The 19,515-nt window shown below is 43.3% G+C and overlaps 1 protein-coding gene across 3 annotated transcripts in view; it reads left to right on the top strand.

Annotated features, from left to right (window-relative positions):
* Positions 1–19,515, top strand: part of LOC121299593 (membrane-associated guanylate kinase, WW and PDZ domain-containing protein 3-like) — a 139,530-nt gene that overhangs the window by 100,859 nt on the left and 19,156 nt on the right. For all 3 annotated transcript variants that reach the window (XM_041227404.1, XM_041227405.1, XM_041227406.1), the window contains exons 5-10: positions 289–457; positions 868–947; positions 2,729–2,786; positions 3,306–3,412; positions 13,339–13,527; positions 14,226–14,837. In XM_041227404.1, coding sequence (XP_041083338.1) covers positions 289–457; positions 868–947; positions 2,729–2,786; positions 3,306–3,412; positions 13,339–13,527; positions 14,226–14,837 — 1,215 coding nt within the window. The remainder of the gene's footprint in view (positions 1–288; positions 458–867; positions 948–2,728; positions 2,787–3,305; positions 3,413–13,338; positions 13,528–14,225; positions 14,838–19,515) is intronic.

The following is a 19,515-nucleotide window of genomic DNA, read 5'->3' as shown; positions in this document are numbered from 1 at the left end:
TGTTCTGGAACCTGTGTATGTGTGTACTACCCTCGAAGTATTGAGACAGGCAAACTGAGTTGAGGAGAAAGGCTGGTGATTTAAACAGATCACATGGTGTACATTTGCATGTCACATACAGGTTCACTGTATTGATCCCTGAGGATTGAAATAATGTGGTTGCGGAGTCATGGAAACATAGTTTTCATCAGCGCAACAATCAGTCCAAGACGGGCAAAGAATGCACTGCAGTACAGCAGACTGTTTGTTTATTTCTGTTATTATTCTTATTAAAATGACTTTTTTCAGAGGACAAGGATTCGTCTGAATGGAGGAAGACAGTCCCAAGTTATACTCAGTCCAACAGCTCCATGGATTTCAGGCTCTGGAACTCCTTGCCAAGAGATGAGAACCAGGAGCCTCTGCCCAAGAACTGGGAGATGGCCTACACTGAGTCAGGAATGATCTACTTCATTGAGTGAGTCTGGCTGTCTTTGAGGCTAAGCTGAGATCATGAGCTATTTTGTAATGGTTGTTGTTGTCCCTTTTACATGGTAACTTTCTAACTGTGCTGCGACCAAAATGTAGTATCAATAATAATAATAATAATAATAATAATAATAATGAACAGCTGTATCAGTACAATTGATAAGCATTGAAAAGAGCATACATAAACCAAATGTAACAAGTTATCACAGCATTGTAGTTGTTTTTTTTTTTTACTCCAAGATGTACTAGGAAAGTGCATCACATAGAAATCCTGTTTGTGTTACGTTCTGCATTGCATGCTGTTTTCCATTCTTGATTCAAGTCAATTGAAATATAAAATAGCTCTTCAGTGAGTCTCTACATATGACATGCTGTATATCATTTCCCTTCTCTCCATAGCCACAACACCAAAACAACCACCTGGCTTGACCCTCGCCTGGCTGAGAAAGCCAAACCCCCAGAGAAGTGTGACGATGGAGGTATGTGGAGGTGGAGGCCACCTGGGTGCTTTATCATAATGAGAAGTGTGACGATGGAGGTAGTGGAGGCCACCTGGGTGCTTTATCATGGTGCTGGCGGAGAGCACCGCAAGGAGGAGGGGATTTCAGTCCTGCTCAGTGACACCGACCTGACATGAACAGGGGGGTGGGTTCATTTGAACGATCTCCTTTCTGGTATACGGGTTACTGACTTACCAGATGAACCTGAATAGCAATGCCGTTTCATTTGCTGAATAGGGCTTGTTGTGTATATTTCATACTCCTTTAGCCAAGAACGATACAGAAAGTGGGCTAAGTGCGTGCAAATGATACTAAAGTATGGAGGATATTTTATGCCAAAAAAATACATACTAAATATCTAAATAAATAAATGTCTCTACTTTAAATTATTTTATTTGACTTTTTCCAGTTGCTTTTTACATTTCATTTTGGCCCTTTACATTTCTCCTTTGACATTCTTTTCTTTTTACATTTCATTGCTGCTGAAGGCACCCGTGTCAATCAAAGCGAGTGGGTGGTATCATTTACACCATTGGCTGACCAAGAGATTAATTTCACCCCACCTCCAATCTGATCTATCCGATTTGATGATTTGTTAATGATGTTCCCCCCGCGAACAAAAAAAGTATTTGAGACCAAGTCTCACCTCACAAGCTCTTCAGTTGGACCAGGGGTTTTAAACCGGGGGTCCGTGTACCCCTGTGGTTACTTCTCAGGGTCAGATGCTATCTTGCTGGCTGCAGCAGACACCGGGTATTCTCTGCGGATAGGTTAGGAGACAGGCACCGTATTCCTCATGGAATAACAACTATGCAAAACTGGTGTGCTTTTAGACGCATGCTGTTTTTACGTAAATACATTATTTACTGCATCCAATTGTAATCGCTTACTGTCAGGAACATTTCACCCATCTACAAAAGTAAATGCTAATTTGAGTCATGTTTCAGGATTTGGGACTTTGGGATTTGGGTTTATCATGAAGAGAAATCTGCACGTATACGCCCTTTCCATTATACAGTGGGCTACGTCGTACAACATGTCACAGCTCCTGAGGACTAACTCGCAAGAGAAAGCTGTTTTACGCTGTGAAAGTCTTCATGATGAGGAGTAAATTGAGTCATGCGTGACTCAGTGATTTGCAAGTTATTATTGGAGCTGACACATTGGTGATCGAGCCCCATCCTGCTTTTATTTTCAGAAAGTGGAGCAACTGCAACGCAAAATGTAGCTCATCTGCCAATATGACAACATTGCAAAGACTGAGAGAGACATGACAAAAGAAGAGAATCAGATTAGGCTACCACAATATCTTACAAGTTCTAACTGCTAACTCATGCACACGAGATACTAACATTTTTTTTTATTATTCTTATTATTCACACCATGCCCCTTTAGGGGTTCTGTACTAAACCATTGTGCATAAATATTTCATTTTTGTATAGCAGCTCAAAGGTTACAGTCAGTTTCAAAATGATCATCCATCCATCAGGCAAAGGCTTTTTAAAAAATGCTAGCAAGAACACTGTTCTCTTAATTAGTCTGACTGGCAGTGTGCCATATCTGGAGGGGCAAATATTTTACTGAAGGTCTAGAATCATTAACTTGTTGTTATTTATTGTATTTTATTTCATTATAGGTGTTACTAAAATGTTATTGAATCCAGTATTTTATTTTTTTTCGAGTCTCAGTGTTTCCCTGAATGTAAAACCCTGCACCTCTCAGGAGCCGTACTTGTGAAATCTTCTCTCTTTCATCCACAGAGCTTCCTTATGGCTGGGAGAAGATAGAGGACCCCCAGTACGGCACCTACTACGTTGAGTAAGATCCACAGGTGTTACCTCATCAGCACCACATGAAACATGAAGATACTCCTCATGAATACGAAGATTGCACAAAACAGCACACAGTTTAATCAGAGCTAAAAGCTTGTAGATGAATTGTATGTTTTTTTTTTTTTTTTAAACATTCAATGTATGAGTCATAAAATAATTGCAGTTCAATCACTCCCATAGGCAGCAGAAGGGTTATGCATTACATGAGATCGAGCAGGGAAAGGATTACTTTACTGTCTTTTTAGTTTTTCTAACTACAGTATCATTGGAGGTGTCTTTCATATTGTATCGCACATGGTATATGGATACAGACAAGTTGGCATTAATAGTCCATCTCATAGTCAGAGATCAGTGGAAACTCCTGTGAGAAGTACGAGGTTCATTTATTTGTGGTGTAATAGGACGAGGCTTTGCACACTCTTCAGCAGGAGCATAAAGATCCACAAACACACATGCTGCAGTAGTTTACCACAAAGAAATGGTGATGGTTTTCATGATTTTTCAGTCACATCAACCAGAAGACCCAGTTTGAAAACCCAGTGCTCGAAGCAAAGAAGAAGCTGACCCAGGAAGGCCTAGATAAACCCCAGCAGGCAACTGTGCCACCTACAGGTAGAGTATAGATAGTGCTTCTGATTTTTGGTTTTAACCGATAAAACACCCCCCGATACAAAAAAAATTAAATGAAATCGGTGGATAGCCAATAAACACCGGAAAACACCAGAAAAACTCTGGAAATGGTGAATCAATCCACATTGACTTTACCCTTTCCCATTAAAAAAAACAAAACCTACTACAAAAAGAATAATAAATACATTTCCCAGTGCTGCTGGGCAATATCCTGCCTTCCTGACTGATTTGTTCTGAAGACTTTAAACCTGCCCCAACTACTGAGTGACAGCAGATTCCTACGTTTCAACTGGAGAGATTACAATCAGGATGGAGGCTTGTTAGCAGGATTTAAAGCTGTATTACAGTTAAGATACAGAAGATTTAAAACAGAATTGTGGTGAAATATACAAAAATGCCTCTACACAAAAATCTGAAGTGTGCCAATGTCTATAGGGATTTCATTGTGGAAGACAGCAAAGGAAAGAAGGTATTTTGGAAAATAATCAAAACACTAATTTCATACAGTATATCAAAAACGAAAGCCCCGAAAAAAAAGATTTACATAAAACTCAAAAATAGCTAAAAATAAGCACCGAAAAATACGATTAATAAAACCCGAAAAACAGAAGCCCTAAATATAGAGTCTGTAAGTTGATAAAAACCCTTTTGATCTACTGCAGTGCTGTCCAGCAGATGGCCTCTTTAAAGTGGTGGGCAAACATTCCAAGTTAATTAGCTTGCATTACCTTGGATGAGCACAGGGCGGTTTCCAGAAAACCTGGGAAGAATTTCAATAGTGTGCAGTGCTGATTATTAAACTCCTGCAGTATGGGATCAATGCAATTAGATGGACCCTGTTTTGATGTTTTACATATGTATACCTATATACATACATACACACACACACACACACACACACACACAGCATAGTGGGAGTGTGTGCTACTAGCTTTGGTGTTTTCATACAGCGTACAACTTTTGTATGAGGGTTGTTTTGTAACCAATTGCCTGCTGATTTACACAAGGCTCTGTCTGAACAAGGTAGTATATCTCAATAGATACAAGGTGTGTGTATATGTACACACAGCAGCCACCTCCGTGGTCTGTTTCTCCAGTGACTTTATGCTCTGTGTGGAACCAGGGCAGCTCTGGTCATGTTGACAAGCTTGCTCTTTCCGACCTGTACTGTAGGAATATTATCAGAATAAGGGTTTCAACTTGGAATTCTTATTCAGCCCTTCGTCCAAGCACTTGTAAAGACATTTGAATTATTATTCAGCCCTTCATCCAACTTGTAAAGACATTTGTTTAGTGAATTCTTAATTTAAGGCTACCGGTATCTGTATGAAATATTAAACTGGGATGCTCTGATGAATAGCAGATGGCTGTATGTCAGCCCACTCGCCCCTACAGTATTGGTGCTTCAGAGTCTTGTTGGATCAAAGGGGATGAAGCTTTGACTAGTGACTCAGTCGGGGCTCAGGGCAGCTGTTCATCTGGAAGCAGAGGCAGTGATGACATCGTGCAGCTGAGAGCCGAGTCTGAGGAGGAAGAATGTCCTTCACTATTTTAGGAAATGAAAAAGCAGCGAATTCCTAATGGCACTCTGAGTGTCTTTTGTTGATTTTTAGACTTTCTAAAAGTTAAATGAAGTAATACTGCCTAGTGGTTTGATGAACTGGTTGTGAATCCCTCTGCCACTGGCTTAGACTTAGATCCCAGGGAAATCCAGTATGAATTGTTTCATTTTTGAGGGTACTGATAGTCTTTCCATTAACTGTATATTAATGCCAGATTAAAACCCTGAAGACCGAATGCCTTTTTATTAACACTTTGAAATGCCTTTGCAAGCAGGTGTGGTTCTCAGTGAGCCCATGGCATCTTCACAGCCTGTCTTCACACTGGCAGAGGCGTATTAGCCCCTATTTTCACACTGGCAGAGGCGTGTTAGCCCCTATCTTCACAGCCTCTATCTTCACACTGGCGGAGGCGTGTTAGCCTCTATCTTCACACTGGCAGAGGCGTGTTAGCCCCTATCTTCACACTGGCAGAGGCGTGTTAGCTTCTATCTTCGCACTGGCAGAGGCATGTTAGCCTCTATCTTCACAGCCTCTATCTTCACACTGCCGGAGGCGTGTTAGCCTCTATCTTCACACTGCCAGAGGCGTGTTAGCCCCTATCTTCACACTGGCAGAGGAGTGTTAGCTTCTGTCTTCACACTGGCAGAGGCATGTTAGCCCCTATCTTCACACTGGCAGAGGCGTGTTGGCTTCTATCTTCACACTGGCAGAGGCGTGTTAGCCCCTATCTTCACAGTGGCAGAGGCGTGTTAGCCCCTATCTTCACACTGGCAGAGGCGTGTTAGCCTCTATCTTCACAGCCTCTATCTGTTAGCCTCTAACCGCCCTATCTTCACACTGGCAGAGGCGTGTTAGCCTCTATCTTCACACTGGCAGAGGCGTGTTAGCCTCTATCTTCACAGCCTCTATCTTCACACCGGCAGAGGCGTGTTAATGACAGAGGCGTGTGTGATAATAAGATCCAAAATGAAAAATTACCTATATGGTAACAGGGTACTGGGAGACAGTCAACATGGTTTTAGGAAAGGGAGATCGTGCCTAACTAACTTGCTTGATTTTTTTGAGGATGCAACATCGATAATGGATAATTGCAAAGCATATGACATGGTTTATTTAGATTTCCAGGAAGCTTTTGACAAAGTCCCGCACAAAAGATTAATTCTCAAACTGAACGCAGTTGGGATTCAAGGAAACACATGTACATGGATTAGGGAGTGGTTAACATGTAGAAAACAGAAAGTACTGATTAGAGGAAAAACCTCAGAATGGAGTGTGGTAACCAGCGGTGTACCACAGGGATCAGTATTAGGTCCTCTGCTATTCCTAATCTACATTAATGATTTAGATTCTGGTATAGTAAGCAAACTTGTTAAATTTGCAGACGACACAAAAGTAGGAGGAGTGGCAAACACTGTTGCAGCAGCAAAGGTCATTCAAAATGATCTAGACAAGATTCAGAACTGGGCAGATACATGGCAAATGACATTTAATAGAGAAAAGTGTAAGGTACTGCACGCAGGAAATAAAAATGTACATTATAAATATCATATGGGAGATATTGAAATTGGAGAAGGAATCTATGAAAAAGACCTAGGAGTTTTTGTTGACTCAGAAATGTCTTCATCTAGGCAATGTGGGGAAGCTATAAAAAAGGCTAACAAGATACTCGGATACATTGTGAAAAGTGTTGAATTTAAATCAAGGGAAGTAATGTTAAAACTGTACAATGCACTTGTAAGACCTCATCTTGAATATTGTGTGCAGTTCTGGTCACCTCGCTATAAAAAAGATATTGCTGCTCTAGAAAGAGTGCAAAGAAGAGCGACCAGAATTATTCCGGGCTTAAAAGGCATGTCATATGCAGACAGGCTAAAAGAATTGAATCTGTTCAGTCTTGAACAAAGAAGACTACGTGGCGACCTAATTCAAGCATTCAAAATTCTAAAAGGTATTGACAGTGTCGACGCAAGGGACTTTTTCAGCCTGAAAAAAGAAACAAGGACCAGGGGTCACAAATGGAGTTTAGAAAAAGGGGCATTCAGAACAGAAAATAGGAGACACTTTTTTACACAGAGAATTGTGAGGGTCTGGAATCAACTCCCCAGTAATGTTGTTGAAGCTGACACCCTGGGATCCTTCAAGAAGCTGCTTGATGAGATTTTGGGATCAATAAGCTACTAACAACCAAACGAGCAAGATGGGCCGAATGGCCTCCTCTCGTTTGTAAACTTTCTTATGTTCTTATGTTCTTATGTGTTAGCCCCTATCTTCACACTGGCAGAGGCGTGTTAGCCCCTATCTTCACAATCTCTATCTTCACACTGGCAGAGGCGTGTTAGCCTCTATCTTCACAATCTCTATCTTCACACTGGCAGAGGCGTGTTAGCCTCTATCTTCACACTGGCAGAGGCGTGTTAGCCCCTATCTTCACAATCTCTATCTTCACACTGGCAGAGGCGTGTTAGCCCCTATCTTCACAATCTCTATCTTCACACTGGCAGAGGCGTGTTAGCCTCTATCTTCACAATCTCTATCTTCACACTGGCAGAGGCGTGTTAGCCCCTATCTTCACACTGGCAGAGGCGTGTTGGCTTCTATCTTCACACTGGCAGAGGCGTGTTAGCCCCTATCTTCACACTGGCAGAGGCTTGTTAGCCTCTATCTTCACAGCCTCTATCTTCACACTGGCAGAGTCGTGTTAGCCTCTATCTTCACAGCCTCTATCTTCACACCGGCAGAGGCGTGTTAGCCCCTATCTTCACACTGGCAGAGGCTTGTTAGCCTCTATCTTCACAGCCCCTATCTTCACACTGGCAGAGGCGTGTTAGCCTCTATCTTCACACTGGCAGAGGCGTGTTAGCCTCTATCTTCACACTGGCAGAGGCGTGTTAGCCTCTATCTTCACACTGGCAGAGGCGTGTTAGCCTAGCCTCTATCTTCACACTGGCAGAGGCGTGTTAGCCCCTATCTTCACACCGGCAGAGGCGTGTTAGCCCCTATCTTCACACCGGCAGAGGCGTGTTAGCCCCTATCTTCACACTGGCAGAGGCGTGTTAGCCTCTATCTTCACACTGGCAGAGGCGTGTTAGCCCCTATCTTCACACTGGCAGAGGCGTGTTAGCCTCTATCTTCACACTGGCAGAGGCGTGTTAGCCTCTATCTTCACAGCCTCTATCTTCACACTGGCAGAGGCGTGTTAGCCTCTATCTTCACAGCCTCTATCTTCACACTGGCAGAGGCGTGTTAGCCTCTATCTTCACAGCCTCTATCTTCACACTGGCAGAGGCGTGTTAGCCTCTATCTTCACACTGGCAGAGGCGTGTTGGCTGAGGCGTGTCTATCTTCACACCGGCAGAGGCGTGTTAGCCTCTATCTTCACAGCCTCTATCTTCACACTGGCAGAGGCGTGTTAGCCTCTATCTTCACACTGGCAGAGGCGTGTTAGCCTCTATCTTCACACTGGCAGAGGCGTGTTAGCCTCTATCTTCACAGCCTCTATCTTCACAGCCTCTATCTTCACACCGGCAGAGGCGTGTTAGCCCCTATCTTCACACTGGCAGAGGCGTGTTAGCCTCTATCTTCACACTGGCAGAGGCGTGTTAGCCTCTATCTTCACACACAGAGGCGTGTTAGCCTCTATCTCCTATCTTCACACTGGCAGAGGCGTGTTAGCCCCTATCTTCACACTGGCAGAGGCGTGTTAGCCTCTATCTTCACACTGGCAGAGGCGTGTTAGCCCCTATCTTCACACTGGCAGAGGCGTGTTGGCTTCTATCTTCACAGCCTCTATCTTCACACTGGCAGAGGCGTGTTAGCCTCTATCTTCACAGCCTCTATCTTCACACTGGCAGAGGCGTGTTAGCCTCTATCTTCACACTGGCAGAGGCGTGTTAGCCTCTATCTTCACACTGGCAGAGGCGTGTTAGCCTCTATCTTCACACTGGCAGAGGCATGTTAGCCTCTATCTTCACACTGGCAGAGGCGAGGCAGAGGCGTGTTAGCCTCTATCTTCTTCTATCTTCATCTTCACACTGGCAGAGGCGTGTTAGCCTCTATCTTCACACTGGCAGAGGCGTGTTAGCCTCTATCTTCACACTGGCAGAGGCGTGTTAGCCTCTATCTTCACACTGGCAGAGGCGTGTTAGCCTCTATCTTCACAGGCAGAGGCGTCTCTATCTTCACACTGGCAGAGGCGTGTTAGCCTCTATCTTCACACTGGCAGAGGCGTGTTAGCCTCTATCTTCACACTGGCAGAGGCGTGTTAGCCTCTATCTTCACACTGGCAGAGGCGTGTTAGCCTCTATCTTCACACTGGCAGAGGCGTGTTAGCCTCTATCTTCACACTGGCAGAGGCGTGTTAGCCTCTCTATCTTCACACTGGCAGAGGCGTGTTAGCCCCTATCTTCACACTGGCAGAGGCGTGTTAGCCACACTGGCAGAGGCGTGTTAGCCTCTATCTTCACACTGGCAGAGGTGTGTTAGCCTCTATCTTCACAGCCTCTATCTTCACACTGGCAGAGGCGTGTTAGCCCCTATCTTCACACTGGCAGAGGCGTGTTAGCCTCTATCTTCACAGCCTCTATCTTCACACTGGCAGAGGCGTGTTAGCCCCTATCTTCACACTCTCTCTTCACATTGGCAGAGGCGTGTTAGCCTCTATCTTCACAGTCTCTATCTTCACACTGGCAGAGGAGTGTTAGCCTCTATCTTCACACTGGCAGAGACGTGTTAGCCCCTATCTTCACACTGGCAGAGGCGTGTTAGCCCCTATCTTCACACTCTATCTTCACACTGGCAGAGGCATGTTAGCCTCTATCTTCACAATCTCTATCTTCACACTGGCAGAGGCGTGTTAGCCTCTATCTTCACACTGGCATCTCTATCTTCACACTGGCAGAGGCGTGTTAGCCTCTATCTTCACACTGGCAGAGGCGTGTTAGCCTCTATCTTCACACTGGCAGAGGCGTGTTAGCCTCTAACGTCACACTGGCAGAGACGTGTTAGCCCCTATCTTCACACTGGCAGAGGCGTATTCGCCCCTATCTTCACAGCCTCTAACTTCACACTGGCAGAGGCGTATTCGCCCCTATCTTCACAGCCTCTAACTTCACACTGGCAGAGGCGTGTTAGCCTCTATCTTCACAATCTCTATCTTCACACTGGCAGAGGCATGTTAGCTTCTATCTTCACACTGGCAGAGGCGTGTTAGCCACTATCTTCACACTGGCTGAGGCGTGTTAGCCTCTATCTTCACAGCCTCTATCTTCACACTGGCAGAGGCGTGTTAGCCTCTATCTTCACACTGGCAGAGGCGTGTTAGCCTCTAACTTCACACTGGCAGAGGTGTGTTAGCCTCTATCTCACACTGGCAGAGGCGTGTTAGTCTCTATCTTCATACCGGCAGAGGCGTGTTAGCCTCTATCTTCACACCGACAGAGGCGTATTAGCCTCTATTCTTCACACTGGCAGAGGCGTGTTAGCCTCTATCTTCACAACGGCAGAGGCGTGTTAACCCCTATCTTCACACCGGCAGAGGCGTGTTAGCCCCTATCTTCACACCGGCAGAGGCGTGTTAGCCCCTATCTTCACACCGGCAGAGGCGTGTTAGCCCCTATCTTCACACTGGCAGATGTGCTATGTCTGTGCTATACATTGTGTGGATGTGAAGCTGTGGACAGCCTGTGCTATGCATTGTCTGGATGTGAAGACAGTCTGTGCAATCTTTCTGCAGTCTCCCCCCCTTTTTGCACAGTGACAGTCTACTTGGAGTCAAGGTCACTGCTTCAGTCAAATTCCATTCAGACATCCATTCTGCACGCTGAATAGCAGAGCAGGAGTAAATCAATTGCCTACTGAAGCATTTACTGAACTAATTTGATGAAATTACTTTTTTTTAAAGCAGAATTCTTATTTCTGGTGGGTGCATGGGGGTCTTACAAATGAAGTGGCTGCTTACGGTCGTTGTGTGATTTCACAGCCTTTGTCTCTGTCGGCAGCAAGAAAAGATTCTTTCAAGATCACATAAGAACATAAGAACATAAGAAAGTTTACAAACGAGAGGAGGCCATTCGGCCCATCTTGCTCGTTTGGTTGTTAGTAGCTTATTGATCCCAAAATCTCATCAAGCAGCTTCTTGAAGGATCCCAGGGTGTCAGCTTCAACAACATTACTGGGGAGTTGATTCCAGACCCTCACAATTCTCTGTGTAAAAAAGTGTCTCCTATTTTCTGTTCTGAATGCCCCTTTTTCTAAACTCCATTTGTGACCCCTGGTCCTTGTTTCTTTTTTCAGGCTGAAAAAGTCCCTTGGGTCGACACTGTCAATACCTTTTAGAATTTTGATGTCCTACAGCACACAGAAACTGTCTGCTGTTTGTATTAAGCCAGGACTCTGAGGCTCTCTTTCACATGTTTTATTAATAATGAACTGCATTTGAAATCTGTATTACATATGGAATGCATGTGCAGTATGCAGGCAGAGAGCATTGCAATCCCCTTTCGAGGTGTGTCTTCAGTTTCCATTGTGACATCACGAAGTGCGTTCAGTCCTGCACTAGGCTGCTAGCATTAGAACACTCTGCTAGACTTTAATTTACACTACAACAGTTCTGGTTTGGATTTGCATTTTCCCTAAATTACAAATAGGATAAAGAGTGAATTGAAGTGGTCTTCAATGTGTTCTACACTGTGACCCCTGGCAGATCCCCAGTGCCCAGGAATCGGTGAGCTCTCCGTGTCTCCCCCTGTGCCAGGCTGGAGTGTGAAAACAGCCTTTGTTTCTGATCTTCAAGTTTAATATTTAGAAGGATTCGACTTGGCACAGTCAAAATGCCTGCATCTCACAAACATGCTTCTCCATGAGAGAAGGGGTGGCAATTTGTAATCCAGACCCAAGAAAAATGAATTAGCACAGTAAAAGGGAGATTTAGTTGAGCAGTGCCAGGGCTCCTGTAGGCTGCTTTCTTTTTAGCTTCTATTCAACCGTACATTGTTTATAAAAATCATTGCAGGCAGAGTTCCACTTCCCTCGAAGTCCACCAGTAATTCACAGCAGTTAAGTTGCCAATGTTAAGTTACTGCTGCTACTTATTGCCTGCCTGCGTGTCAAACCATGCTTGAGCAATGATGTGAGGAATATTTAAAAATGAAAAGCATTAGCACTGAATGGAAGCAGCTGTGGGGACGAAGAGTCATTGAAAAAAGCCCCTGATCAGATACAATACAGAACTACACATAGTACTGAAAGAAGCTGTCCATGACTTCTGGGTTCTTCTGGGGTTCTTTTATGTGTAAAGCCTTTCTTTATTTATTAATCTTATTAATTCCTCTGAAATGGTGGACTGCTGTTCAGCTCATTACTCCAGTTTTGTAATCAATAACAAAAACATTGAACTATATAGAACTTTTATATTGCCTCCTGCCTCAACATGGCTTAACACATATTGGTTCTAGTCACTGATTATGGTGGCACGGAACGGTCTGTGATTTTATGGAGCTCATTGCAGTAAACTACTCAGCAGAATCCTACTAGAGTGGGATAAAGTGCTGTGCATGGAATGGGATGCTGAACTGCACAAGCCTTGTTCATCTCAGAAAGTAGAAAGAGTTCTAGATTATAGGCTGAAGTGCTTTTGGCCATGAGGTTGACTAATTGGCTGGTTGCTAATTTTTTTTGGCAAGACCGTTTTATTTACACTTATTACACTATGTAACACAATTTTTGTTCCTGGGTAGTAAGTGTTATTTCCTAATTGCTTATGCCTCAAAAGTATAGAAAATGGCTATTATTCCCCACAAACTTTGCTTTTGTGACCAGGACAGTGATATTTCAAAATATCACTATTTCCAATGGGAAAATGGGCAAATGTGTGTCTTTTACTCACTTCTAAATCTTTTGTAGTCATCTTTGTATTACTTTAGTATAAATACGTGTTAATTTGGATTCATATGTTGTTGTTTTCTGACTTTATGTGAACGAAAAGACACACATTTGCCCATTTTCCCATTGGAAATAGTGATATTTTGAAATATCACTGTCCTGGTCACAAAAGCAAAGTTTGTGGGGAATAATAGCCATGTTCTATACTTTTGAGGCATAAGTAGTTAGGAAATAACACTTACTACCCAGGAACAAAAAATAAATAAATTTTGTTACACAGTGTTATCTTTCTTCTTCTTGGAAAGTGCTGGGTGAGACCACCAGACCTCTTTTCACACTGTCCAAGCTCTTACTTGACCCTCTGCCCCGGAGGTGACCAGTGAGTGTTCTTACCACTGCACCATCTGCTGATCATTATAGAAGGAGAAGGAAGCACACTGCCTAACCTCCTTATTTCTTGCTGTTCAGATGCAGAAAGACCCCTGTTCACCCGGGACCCCTCCCAGCTGCAGGGCACGATGGTCCGCACAGCCCTGAGGAAGAGTAACCTGGGCTTTGGCTTCACCATCATCGGGGGGGACCGGTCCGATGAGTTCCTGCAGATCAAGAACGTGCTCAAAGACGGGCCAGCCGCGCAGGACACCAAGATAGCATCCGGTGAGCATTGATAGTGTCCATCTGTTACTCATGTGTATGCACATACACTATTTCTAGAGGTCTTTCTCCAAGACTCATTAGAATGTAAAGAGAGTCTTTTAAAAGACCCGCTCAATGAGTTCTTATTGCGCACTATTGATCTTCCTTGAGGGTCTAGTAATGAAGGGATATGCTGTAGCTGCATTTTGGAGAGAAACTGGGGCTTTAGTGTCATTTGAAGATAATGGGATAAGGGGTTTATCAAATCCCAGTGGTCAAAAAGGAAGCCGTAAGAGGTCATTGGCTTCATCTAGCAGACTGGTAGCTGACTGCTCAATCAAAAAGGCAAGTTAGATGGACGTGGGAGTGCTGGTTTCTATTTTAGAAACTGTAATCTTTTATCAGCAGATTTATAATGTAATTGTTTGCTGCCAGTTCTAAATCACTTCCCAAAGCCCAGGACACCTTGTCTGGGAAAGTCGGATGTTTAATTGTAACCATCAATCCTCAGTTTAGTGTTCGTTGTAGTGTGGTAGAAAGGGCCACCATTCCAAGTGCTTCCAGAACCTAATCACAACTCTTGGAAGTGCACATTGTCCTACCTTTTACCCAACCAAGGGCTTATTTGGAAAATCTGAATCAGTTCAGTATAAATATATTGTCTGCTGTACAAGTCACCTAGAATGCTGCAACCATAACCACCTTGCTTTCTTTTGTAGGTGATGTTATTGTTGATATAAATGGCACCTGTGTCCTTGGTAAGACACATGCAGACGTGGTCCAGATGTTCCAGTCCATCGCTGTAAACCAGTACGTGGACATGATTCTGTGTCGGGGGTACCCTCTGCCTGAAGATACTGGCAGCGAGCCAAGCAGTGACATCGTCACTGCCACCCCCTTGATCAACGGGCAGCCCTTGCTTACCAAGGGGGAACCCATGCGCGGCTCTCAGGAGCTGCAGTTTATCCCCAGCGATCAGAACGGGAGGCCAGTCATCAAAGCCTTTCCCAACGGACGCTTCAACGGGCCGCTGGCTGAGCACCCTGACAACAGATCTTCCGTGGCCTCCACTGGGCTCCTACAGCCAGAGCTGGTGCCTGTGTCGCTGGTCAAGGGCCCCAATGGGTTTGGCTTTGCCATCGCAGACAGTCCTCTAGGGCAAAAAGTCAAGATGATCCTGGACTGCCAGTGGTGCAACGGCCTGCTGAAGGGAGACGTCCTCAAGGAGATCAGTGGACAGAACGTCCAGACACTGACCCACGGGCAAGTAGTGGACATCCTGAAGGAGTTTCCTGTGGGAAGTGAAGTGTCAGTTCTGGTCCTTAGGGGAGGTGAGTTCATTGACAAAAAATCTATTTTATTCTTGTCACAAAATAAATAATCCCCTAAAAGAAGCACGGCGTGCTTTAATAAATACTGCAGGGTGATTCTGAGCAACAGCAGCATCCTGAGCACTTTAAACTGCTCTCTTTCTGTGCCTTGATAGTCATACAAGGAGGCTTGAAATGCTTTAGGAATCATAACAGACTGGGCAGGCTCAGATGAGCTCTCTGATAAACACACTGAGAGACTGCAGTGTCTTTCGCCTCAAGTATCTGAACGAGTAGCAAGATAAAGAAATATCAGGCCTCTGGCTTGCCTCATCTCCGCGTGCCTTTGTTTTTCAATGTCATCAGCTTGCGACGGGATTAATAGGCATGCTGGGAAGCGTGGGGATTGGGTTTCACAGTAGATATGTTACACTTGCATGCAGGGTAAAGCTAACAGCACAATAAGATTGCTGCCACCTGGAGGGACAGATCATGTGTTATTGCTTTATAGGAGGATTGTTCTTTGCATTGCAAGTGATCTGAAACTGGCTTCGGCTGTTGAATGACTTGCTTTCCAGTGCAATGCTGTTGGTTTTCAACCCTTGTGGGATGCTTACCTTCAATTCTCTACACCATTATCTCCTTAAATGAATAAATCTAAAGCTATATATAAACTGTTTTTATTGTATATGCGTGTGTGAGCAAGATCATTAAATTCTTTTTCACAAGCGCTGTTGTAACTTTTTAATTCTGCTGTCTCCTGGATAAACCCTTAAAATGTAACATTTTCTGTTTGTATTTAATGTACTATGCCCTGTATTTCACTGTATTTAATGTATTATGCATTGTTCCTCACTATCTTGTAAAGTGCTTTGTGATGGTGGGCCACTATGAAAGGCAGTATATAAAATAAATATTGATTGATTAATTGATTCATTTTCAATTATATCCAAGTAGACTTTGGCAAAACACACAGAAGCCAAACAAATACAACTCCTGTCCTATCACATTAACATACTGTGTGCATACCTTATTCCATCGTATTAATCCATGGTTCACATGAACAGAAACTGATTTTGATATTGTATGCCTCGGTATCAGTTTATTGTTGAAATGCTGCAGTACGAATCTATTGGCGAGGCTCAATGGCAGACAACAGAAGGATAAAGTGAGTATCTTGTTGAGACAAAGTGCCCGCCCCTGTGTATATTGACTGTTATATGCTGCGTGTGGTTTGTTAAATGTTGGTGTATAGGCATTGGAACACGGGATATAAACGGGTCTGTGTTTCACTTGTGTTTAGAAATGTATAATTGTATTTAGGCATGGGATTGTACATCACTTCACGTGCATTTAAAGTAGTTAATATGTGAGCATGAGGTTGCACATAATTAATTTACATGCTGGAATTCAAGTGAATAATTAATTAATTGTAACAACAGTATGATGCATCTCACTCTGGGTTGTTGGGTGTTTGGTGAGTAGAGAACGGGAACAGTATAATATAGATGCATGTTTTACTCACTCATCAAGCAGCTTCTTGACAGGATCCCAGGGTGAGTTGATTCCAGACCCTCACAATTCTCTGGTCTCCTTTTTTCTGTTCTGAATGCCCCTTTTTCTAAACTCCATTTGTGACCCCTGGGTGTTTGTGAACAAGGGGGTACAAAAAGGATTTGACATGAGGTAATACACTGGGGATCCAGGGATACAAATGAGAGGAACAAAGGTACACGACTTTTTCAGGGACAGCCGAAGGTGTGACGTTCAAGACCTTTTAGAGAATGCTTGAATTAGGTCGCCACGTAGTCTTCTTTGTTCAGACTGAACAGATTCAATTCTTTTAGCCTGTGCATATGACATATCCCGGAATTGTTATTGCGTGCTGGCGGGACCAGCACGATACTTGTTTATTTAAAACATTACACCTTGATTTGTTCAGTTTGTCTGTCCTTTTTTATAGCTTCCCCACATTGTCTAGATGAAGACATTTCTGAGTCAACAAAAACTCCTAGGTCTTTTTCATAGATTCTTTCTCCAATTTCAGTATCTCCCATATGATATTTATAATGTACATTTTTATTTCCTGCGTGCAGTACCTTACACTTTTCTCTATTAAATGTCATTTGCCATGTGTCTGCCCAGTTCTGAATCTTGTCTAGATCCGTTTTGTTGACCTTAGTCCGTGCAATGTGTCTTGCCACTCCTTGGCGTTTTGTGCAGCTGCAAATGTCAAGTTTGCTTACTATACCAGAATCTAAACTATTAATGTAGATTAGGAAGAGAAGATGACCTAATATTGATCCCTGTGGTACACCGCTGGTTACCACACTCCATTCTGAAGGTTTTCCTCTAATCAGTATGTAGGGGTAACCGCACGAAAAAAGGCGCAATCACTTGCCGTTTTTGTGTGTCTTTTTGTTTTGGCGCAAAGTGCCGTGTCCTGCCTTTTTGTGTGTTTAAACTGTTTATTTGCAATAAACCGGCGCAAGCAAGCGCCTCATCATTTCACATCATCTGTCCTGTCTTTGTGTTCATTCCTTTCCTGGTTCTGACGTCACCCACTCGGCCGTCTTTGTGACACTTGTACAGAAAGCTGAACTGAAATATGTCTTTGAACATGCAGGATGGATGATGTGTAACATTTACGATTGATGATAGTGTTATTCCCAAAGGAAGGACCTTCCTTTTTTTCTTCAGGCTGTTTTAAATTCCAGATTAGTCTCTGTTTTGATTTCATCCTAGGACCTCCTGATAGCTTGATGCAAGGGATTAGGAAGTAACTTTGTACAAGCCCAATTACCCACAGATCACACTGGAAATATTTTCTTTAAAAATAGTTTGGTGAATGGTTAACTTTCCAAGATGCACGGTTGAATGTGTGCGTGTGAAAGGTCATTAAAATTTTATAATCTTTTTCACAAGCACTGTTGTAACTGTTTTTAATTCTTCGGCCTCCTGGACAAACCCTTGGGGTAGAACATTTTCAATCATATCCTAGGAGACGCACAGAAGCCAAACAAATACAACAGTACAAGCACTTCGCATATATGACTGTATGTAGCTGTGCATGGGGAGGGAGCCAGTTTGTTTTCTATTTTACCCTCAGATTGCTTGCTTGCTAAATATTCTGTAACCTTCAGTAGATAACATCCTGCACTTCAAATTCATGCATTGTAATGAGCCAGCCTCTCACAGTGCAGTAGGATTGCAGAATGGGCTTCTTGATTTGTGTAACTTATCCTATAGGGGGCGGGCAATAAATCGGGCGATAAACAATTAAGCTGGTCAGCTTGTGTTTTTTGGCAGGATGCGATTAGCCAGGATGTTGGGTTAATAAATGTTTCCACTTAAGTAATGACCACTGCGGAGAATCATTTCGCATGGTGAATGCTCCACCAACATTCCAATTTTTCCTTTCCGGTCCAATGTCGGACCTTGTCCGACATAGTCAAAAAGACGTCACGCACAGGTCCCTAGTTGTTTTTTCTCTGGAAAAAGCAGAGAAAAGCTTTCAATGGCCGAGTGAAGCCAATAGAAGCCGAAAAAAGCAATACGCATAGTCCCTTCACCACAGACCTAACACAGACACAAACAAACAAAATAGCTGCTTCCGCATCCAGCGCTCAAAGAATACTGCAGACATTTGCCAAGCTTTTTGAGATGTTATAGTGATAAAATAATGACTTGGATCGAATTATTGAGGAGTTTGGTGATAAACCGAGTGATCAGGAGATGATTTATCAGTATGCACTACTATGAAGAGATAGGTGATAAATACAGTGAACAAGAAGTGAGGCAGGGCTGGAGATGCAGTACTGAGTGTCCTGTTGATATGCAGTGTCTTTTAAACCTGTTTTACTGTGAATAAAATTACTTTTAAACAGCGCGTGTAGAATAAACAGCTTGTGTGAAAATAAATTGGACCTGACGTGCCTGACAGGCGGTGAATAAATGGACTGCAAGGGGAAATGTCATTTTCCATGTGACTGCCCAGTTCTGAATGCTGTCTAGATCATTTTGAATAACCTTTGCTGCTGCAACTGTGTTTGCCACTATATGACTTAAGTCATTAATGTAGATTAGGAATAGCAGAGGACCTAATACTGATCCCTGTGGTACTCCACTGGTTACTTCGCTCCATTTTGAGGTTTCTCCTTTAATCAGTACATTCTGTTTTCTACATGTTAACCACTCCCTGGTCCATGTGCATACATTTCCTTGAATCCCTACTGCATTCAGTTTGAGAATTAATCTTCTATGCAGGACTTTGTCAAAAGCTTTCTAGAAATCTAAATAAACTACGTCATACGCTTTGCAGTTATCCATTGTCGACGTTGCATCCTCGAAAAAAAATCAAGCAGGTTAGTTAGATACGATCTCCCTTTCCTGAAACCATGCTGACTGTCTCCCAGGATACTGTTAGCATATAGGTAATTTTCCATTTTAGACTTATTGGTCTGTAGTTACCTGGTTCGGTTTTGTCTCCCTTTTTGTGGATCGGTATTACATTTCCAATTCTCCAGTCTGTCGGTACCACCCCTGTCTCAAGAGACTGTTGCATAATCTTGGTTAGTGGTTTATAAATAACTGCTAAAGTTATTTAAAACTGGATAGGAACAGGTCGACATGTGGGGCATGTTGTCCGTATCCTCCTTTGTAAAAACTTGTGAAAAGTAATCATTTAATATATTTGCTA

Source organism: Polyodon spathula, chromosome 25, assembly GCF_017654505.1.
Source record: "Polyodon spathula isolate WHYD16114869_AA chromosome 25, ASM1765450v1, whole genome shotgun sequence".
In the NCBI taxonomy this organism is placed as follows: Eukaryota; Metazoa; Chordata; class Actinopteri; order Acipenseriformes; family Polyodontidae; genus Polyodon; species Polyodon spathula.
This window is presented reverse-complemented; position numbering and strand designations above follow the sequence as displayed.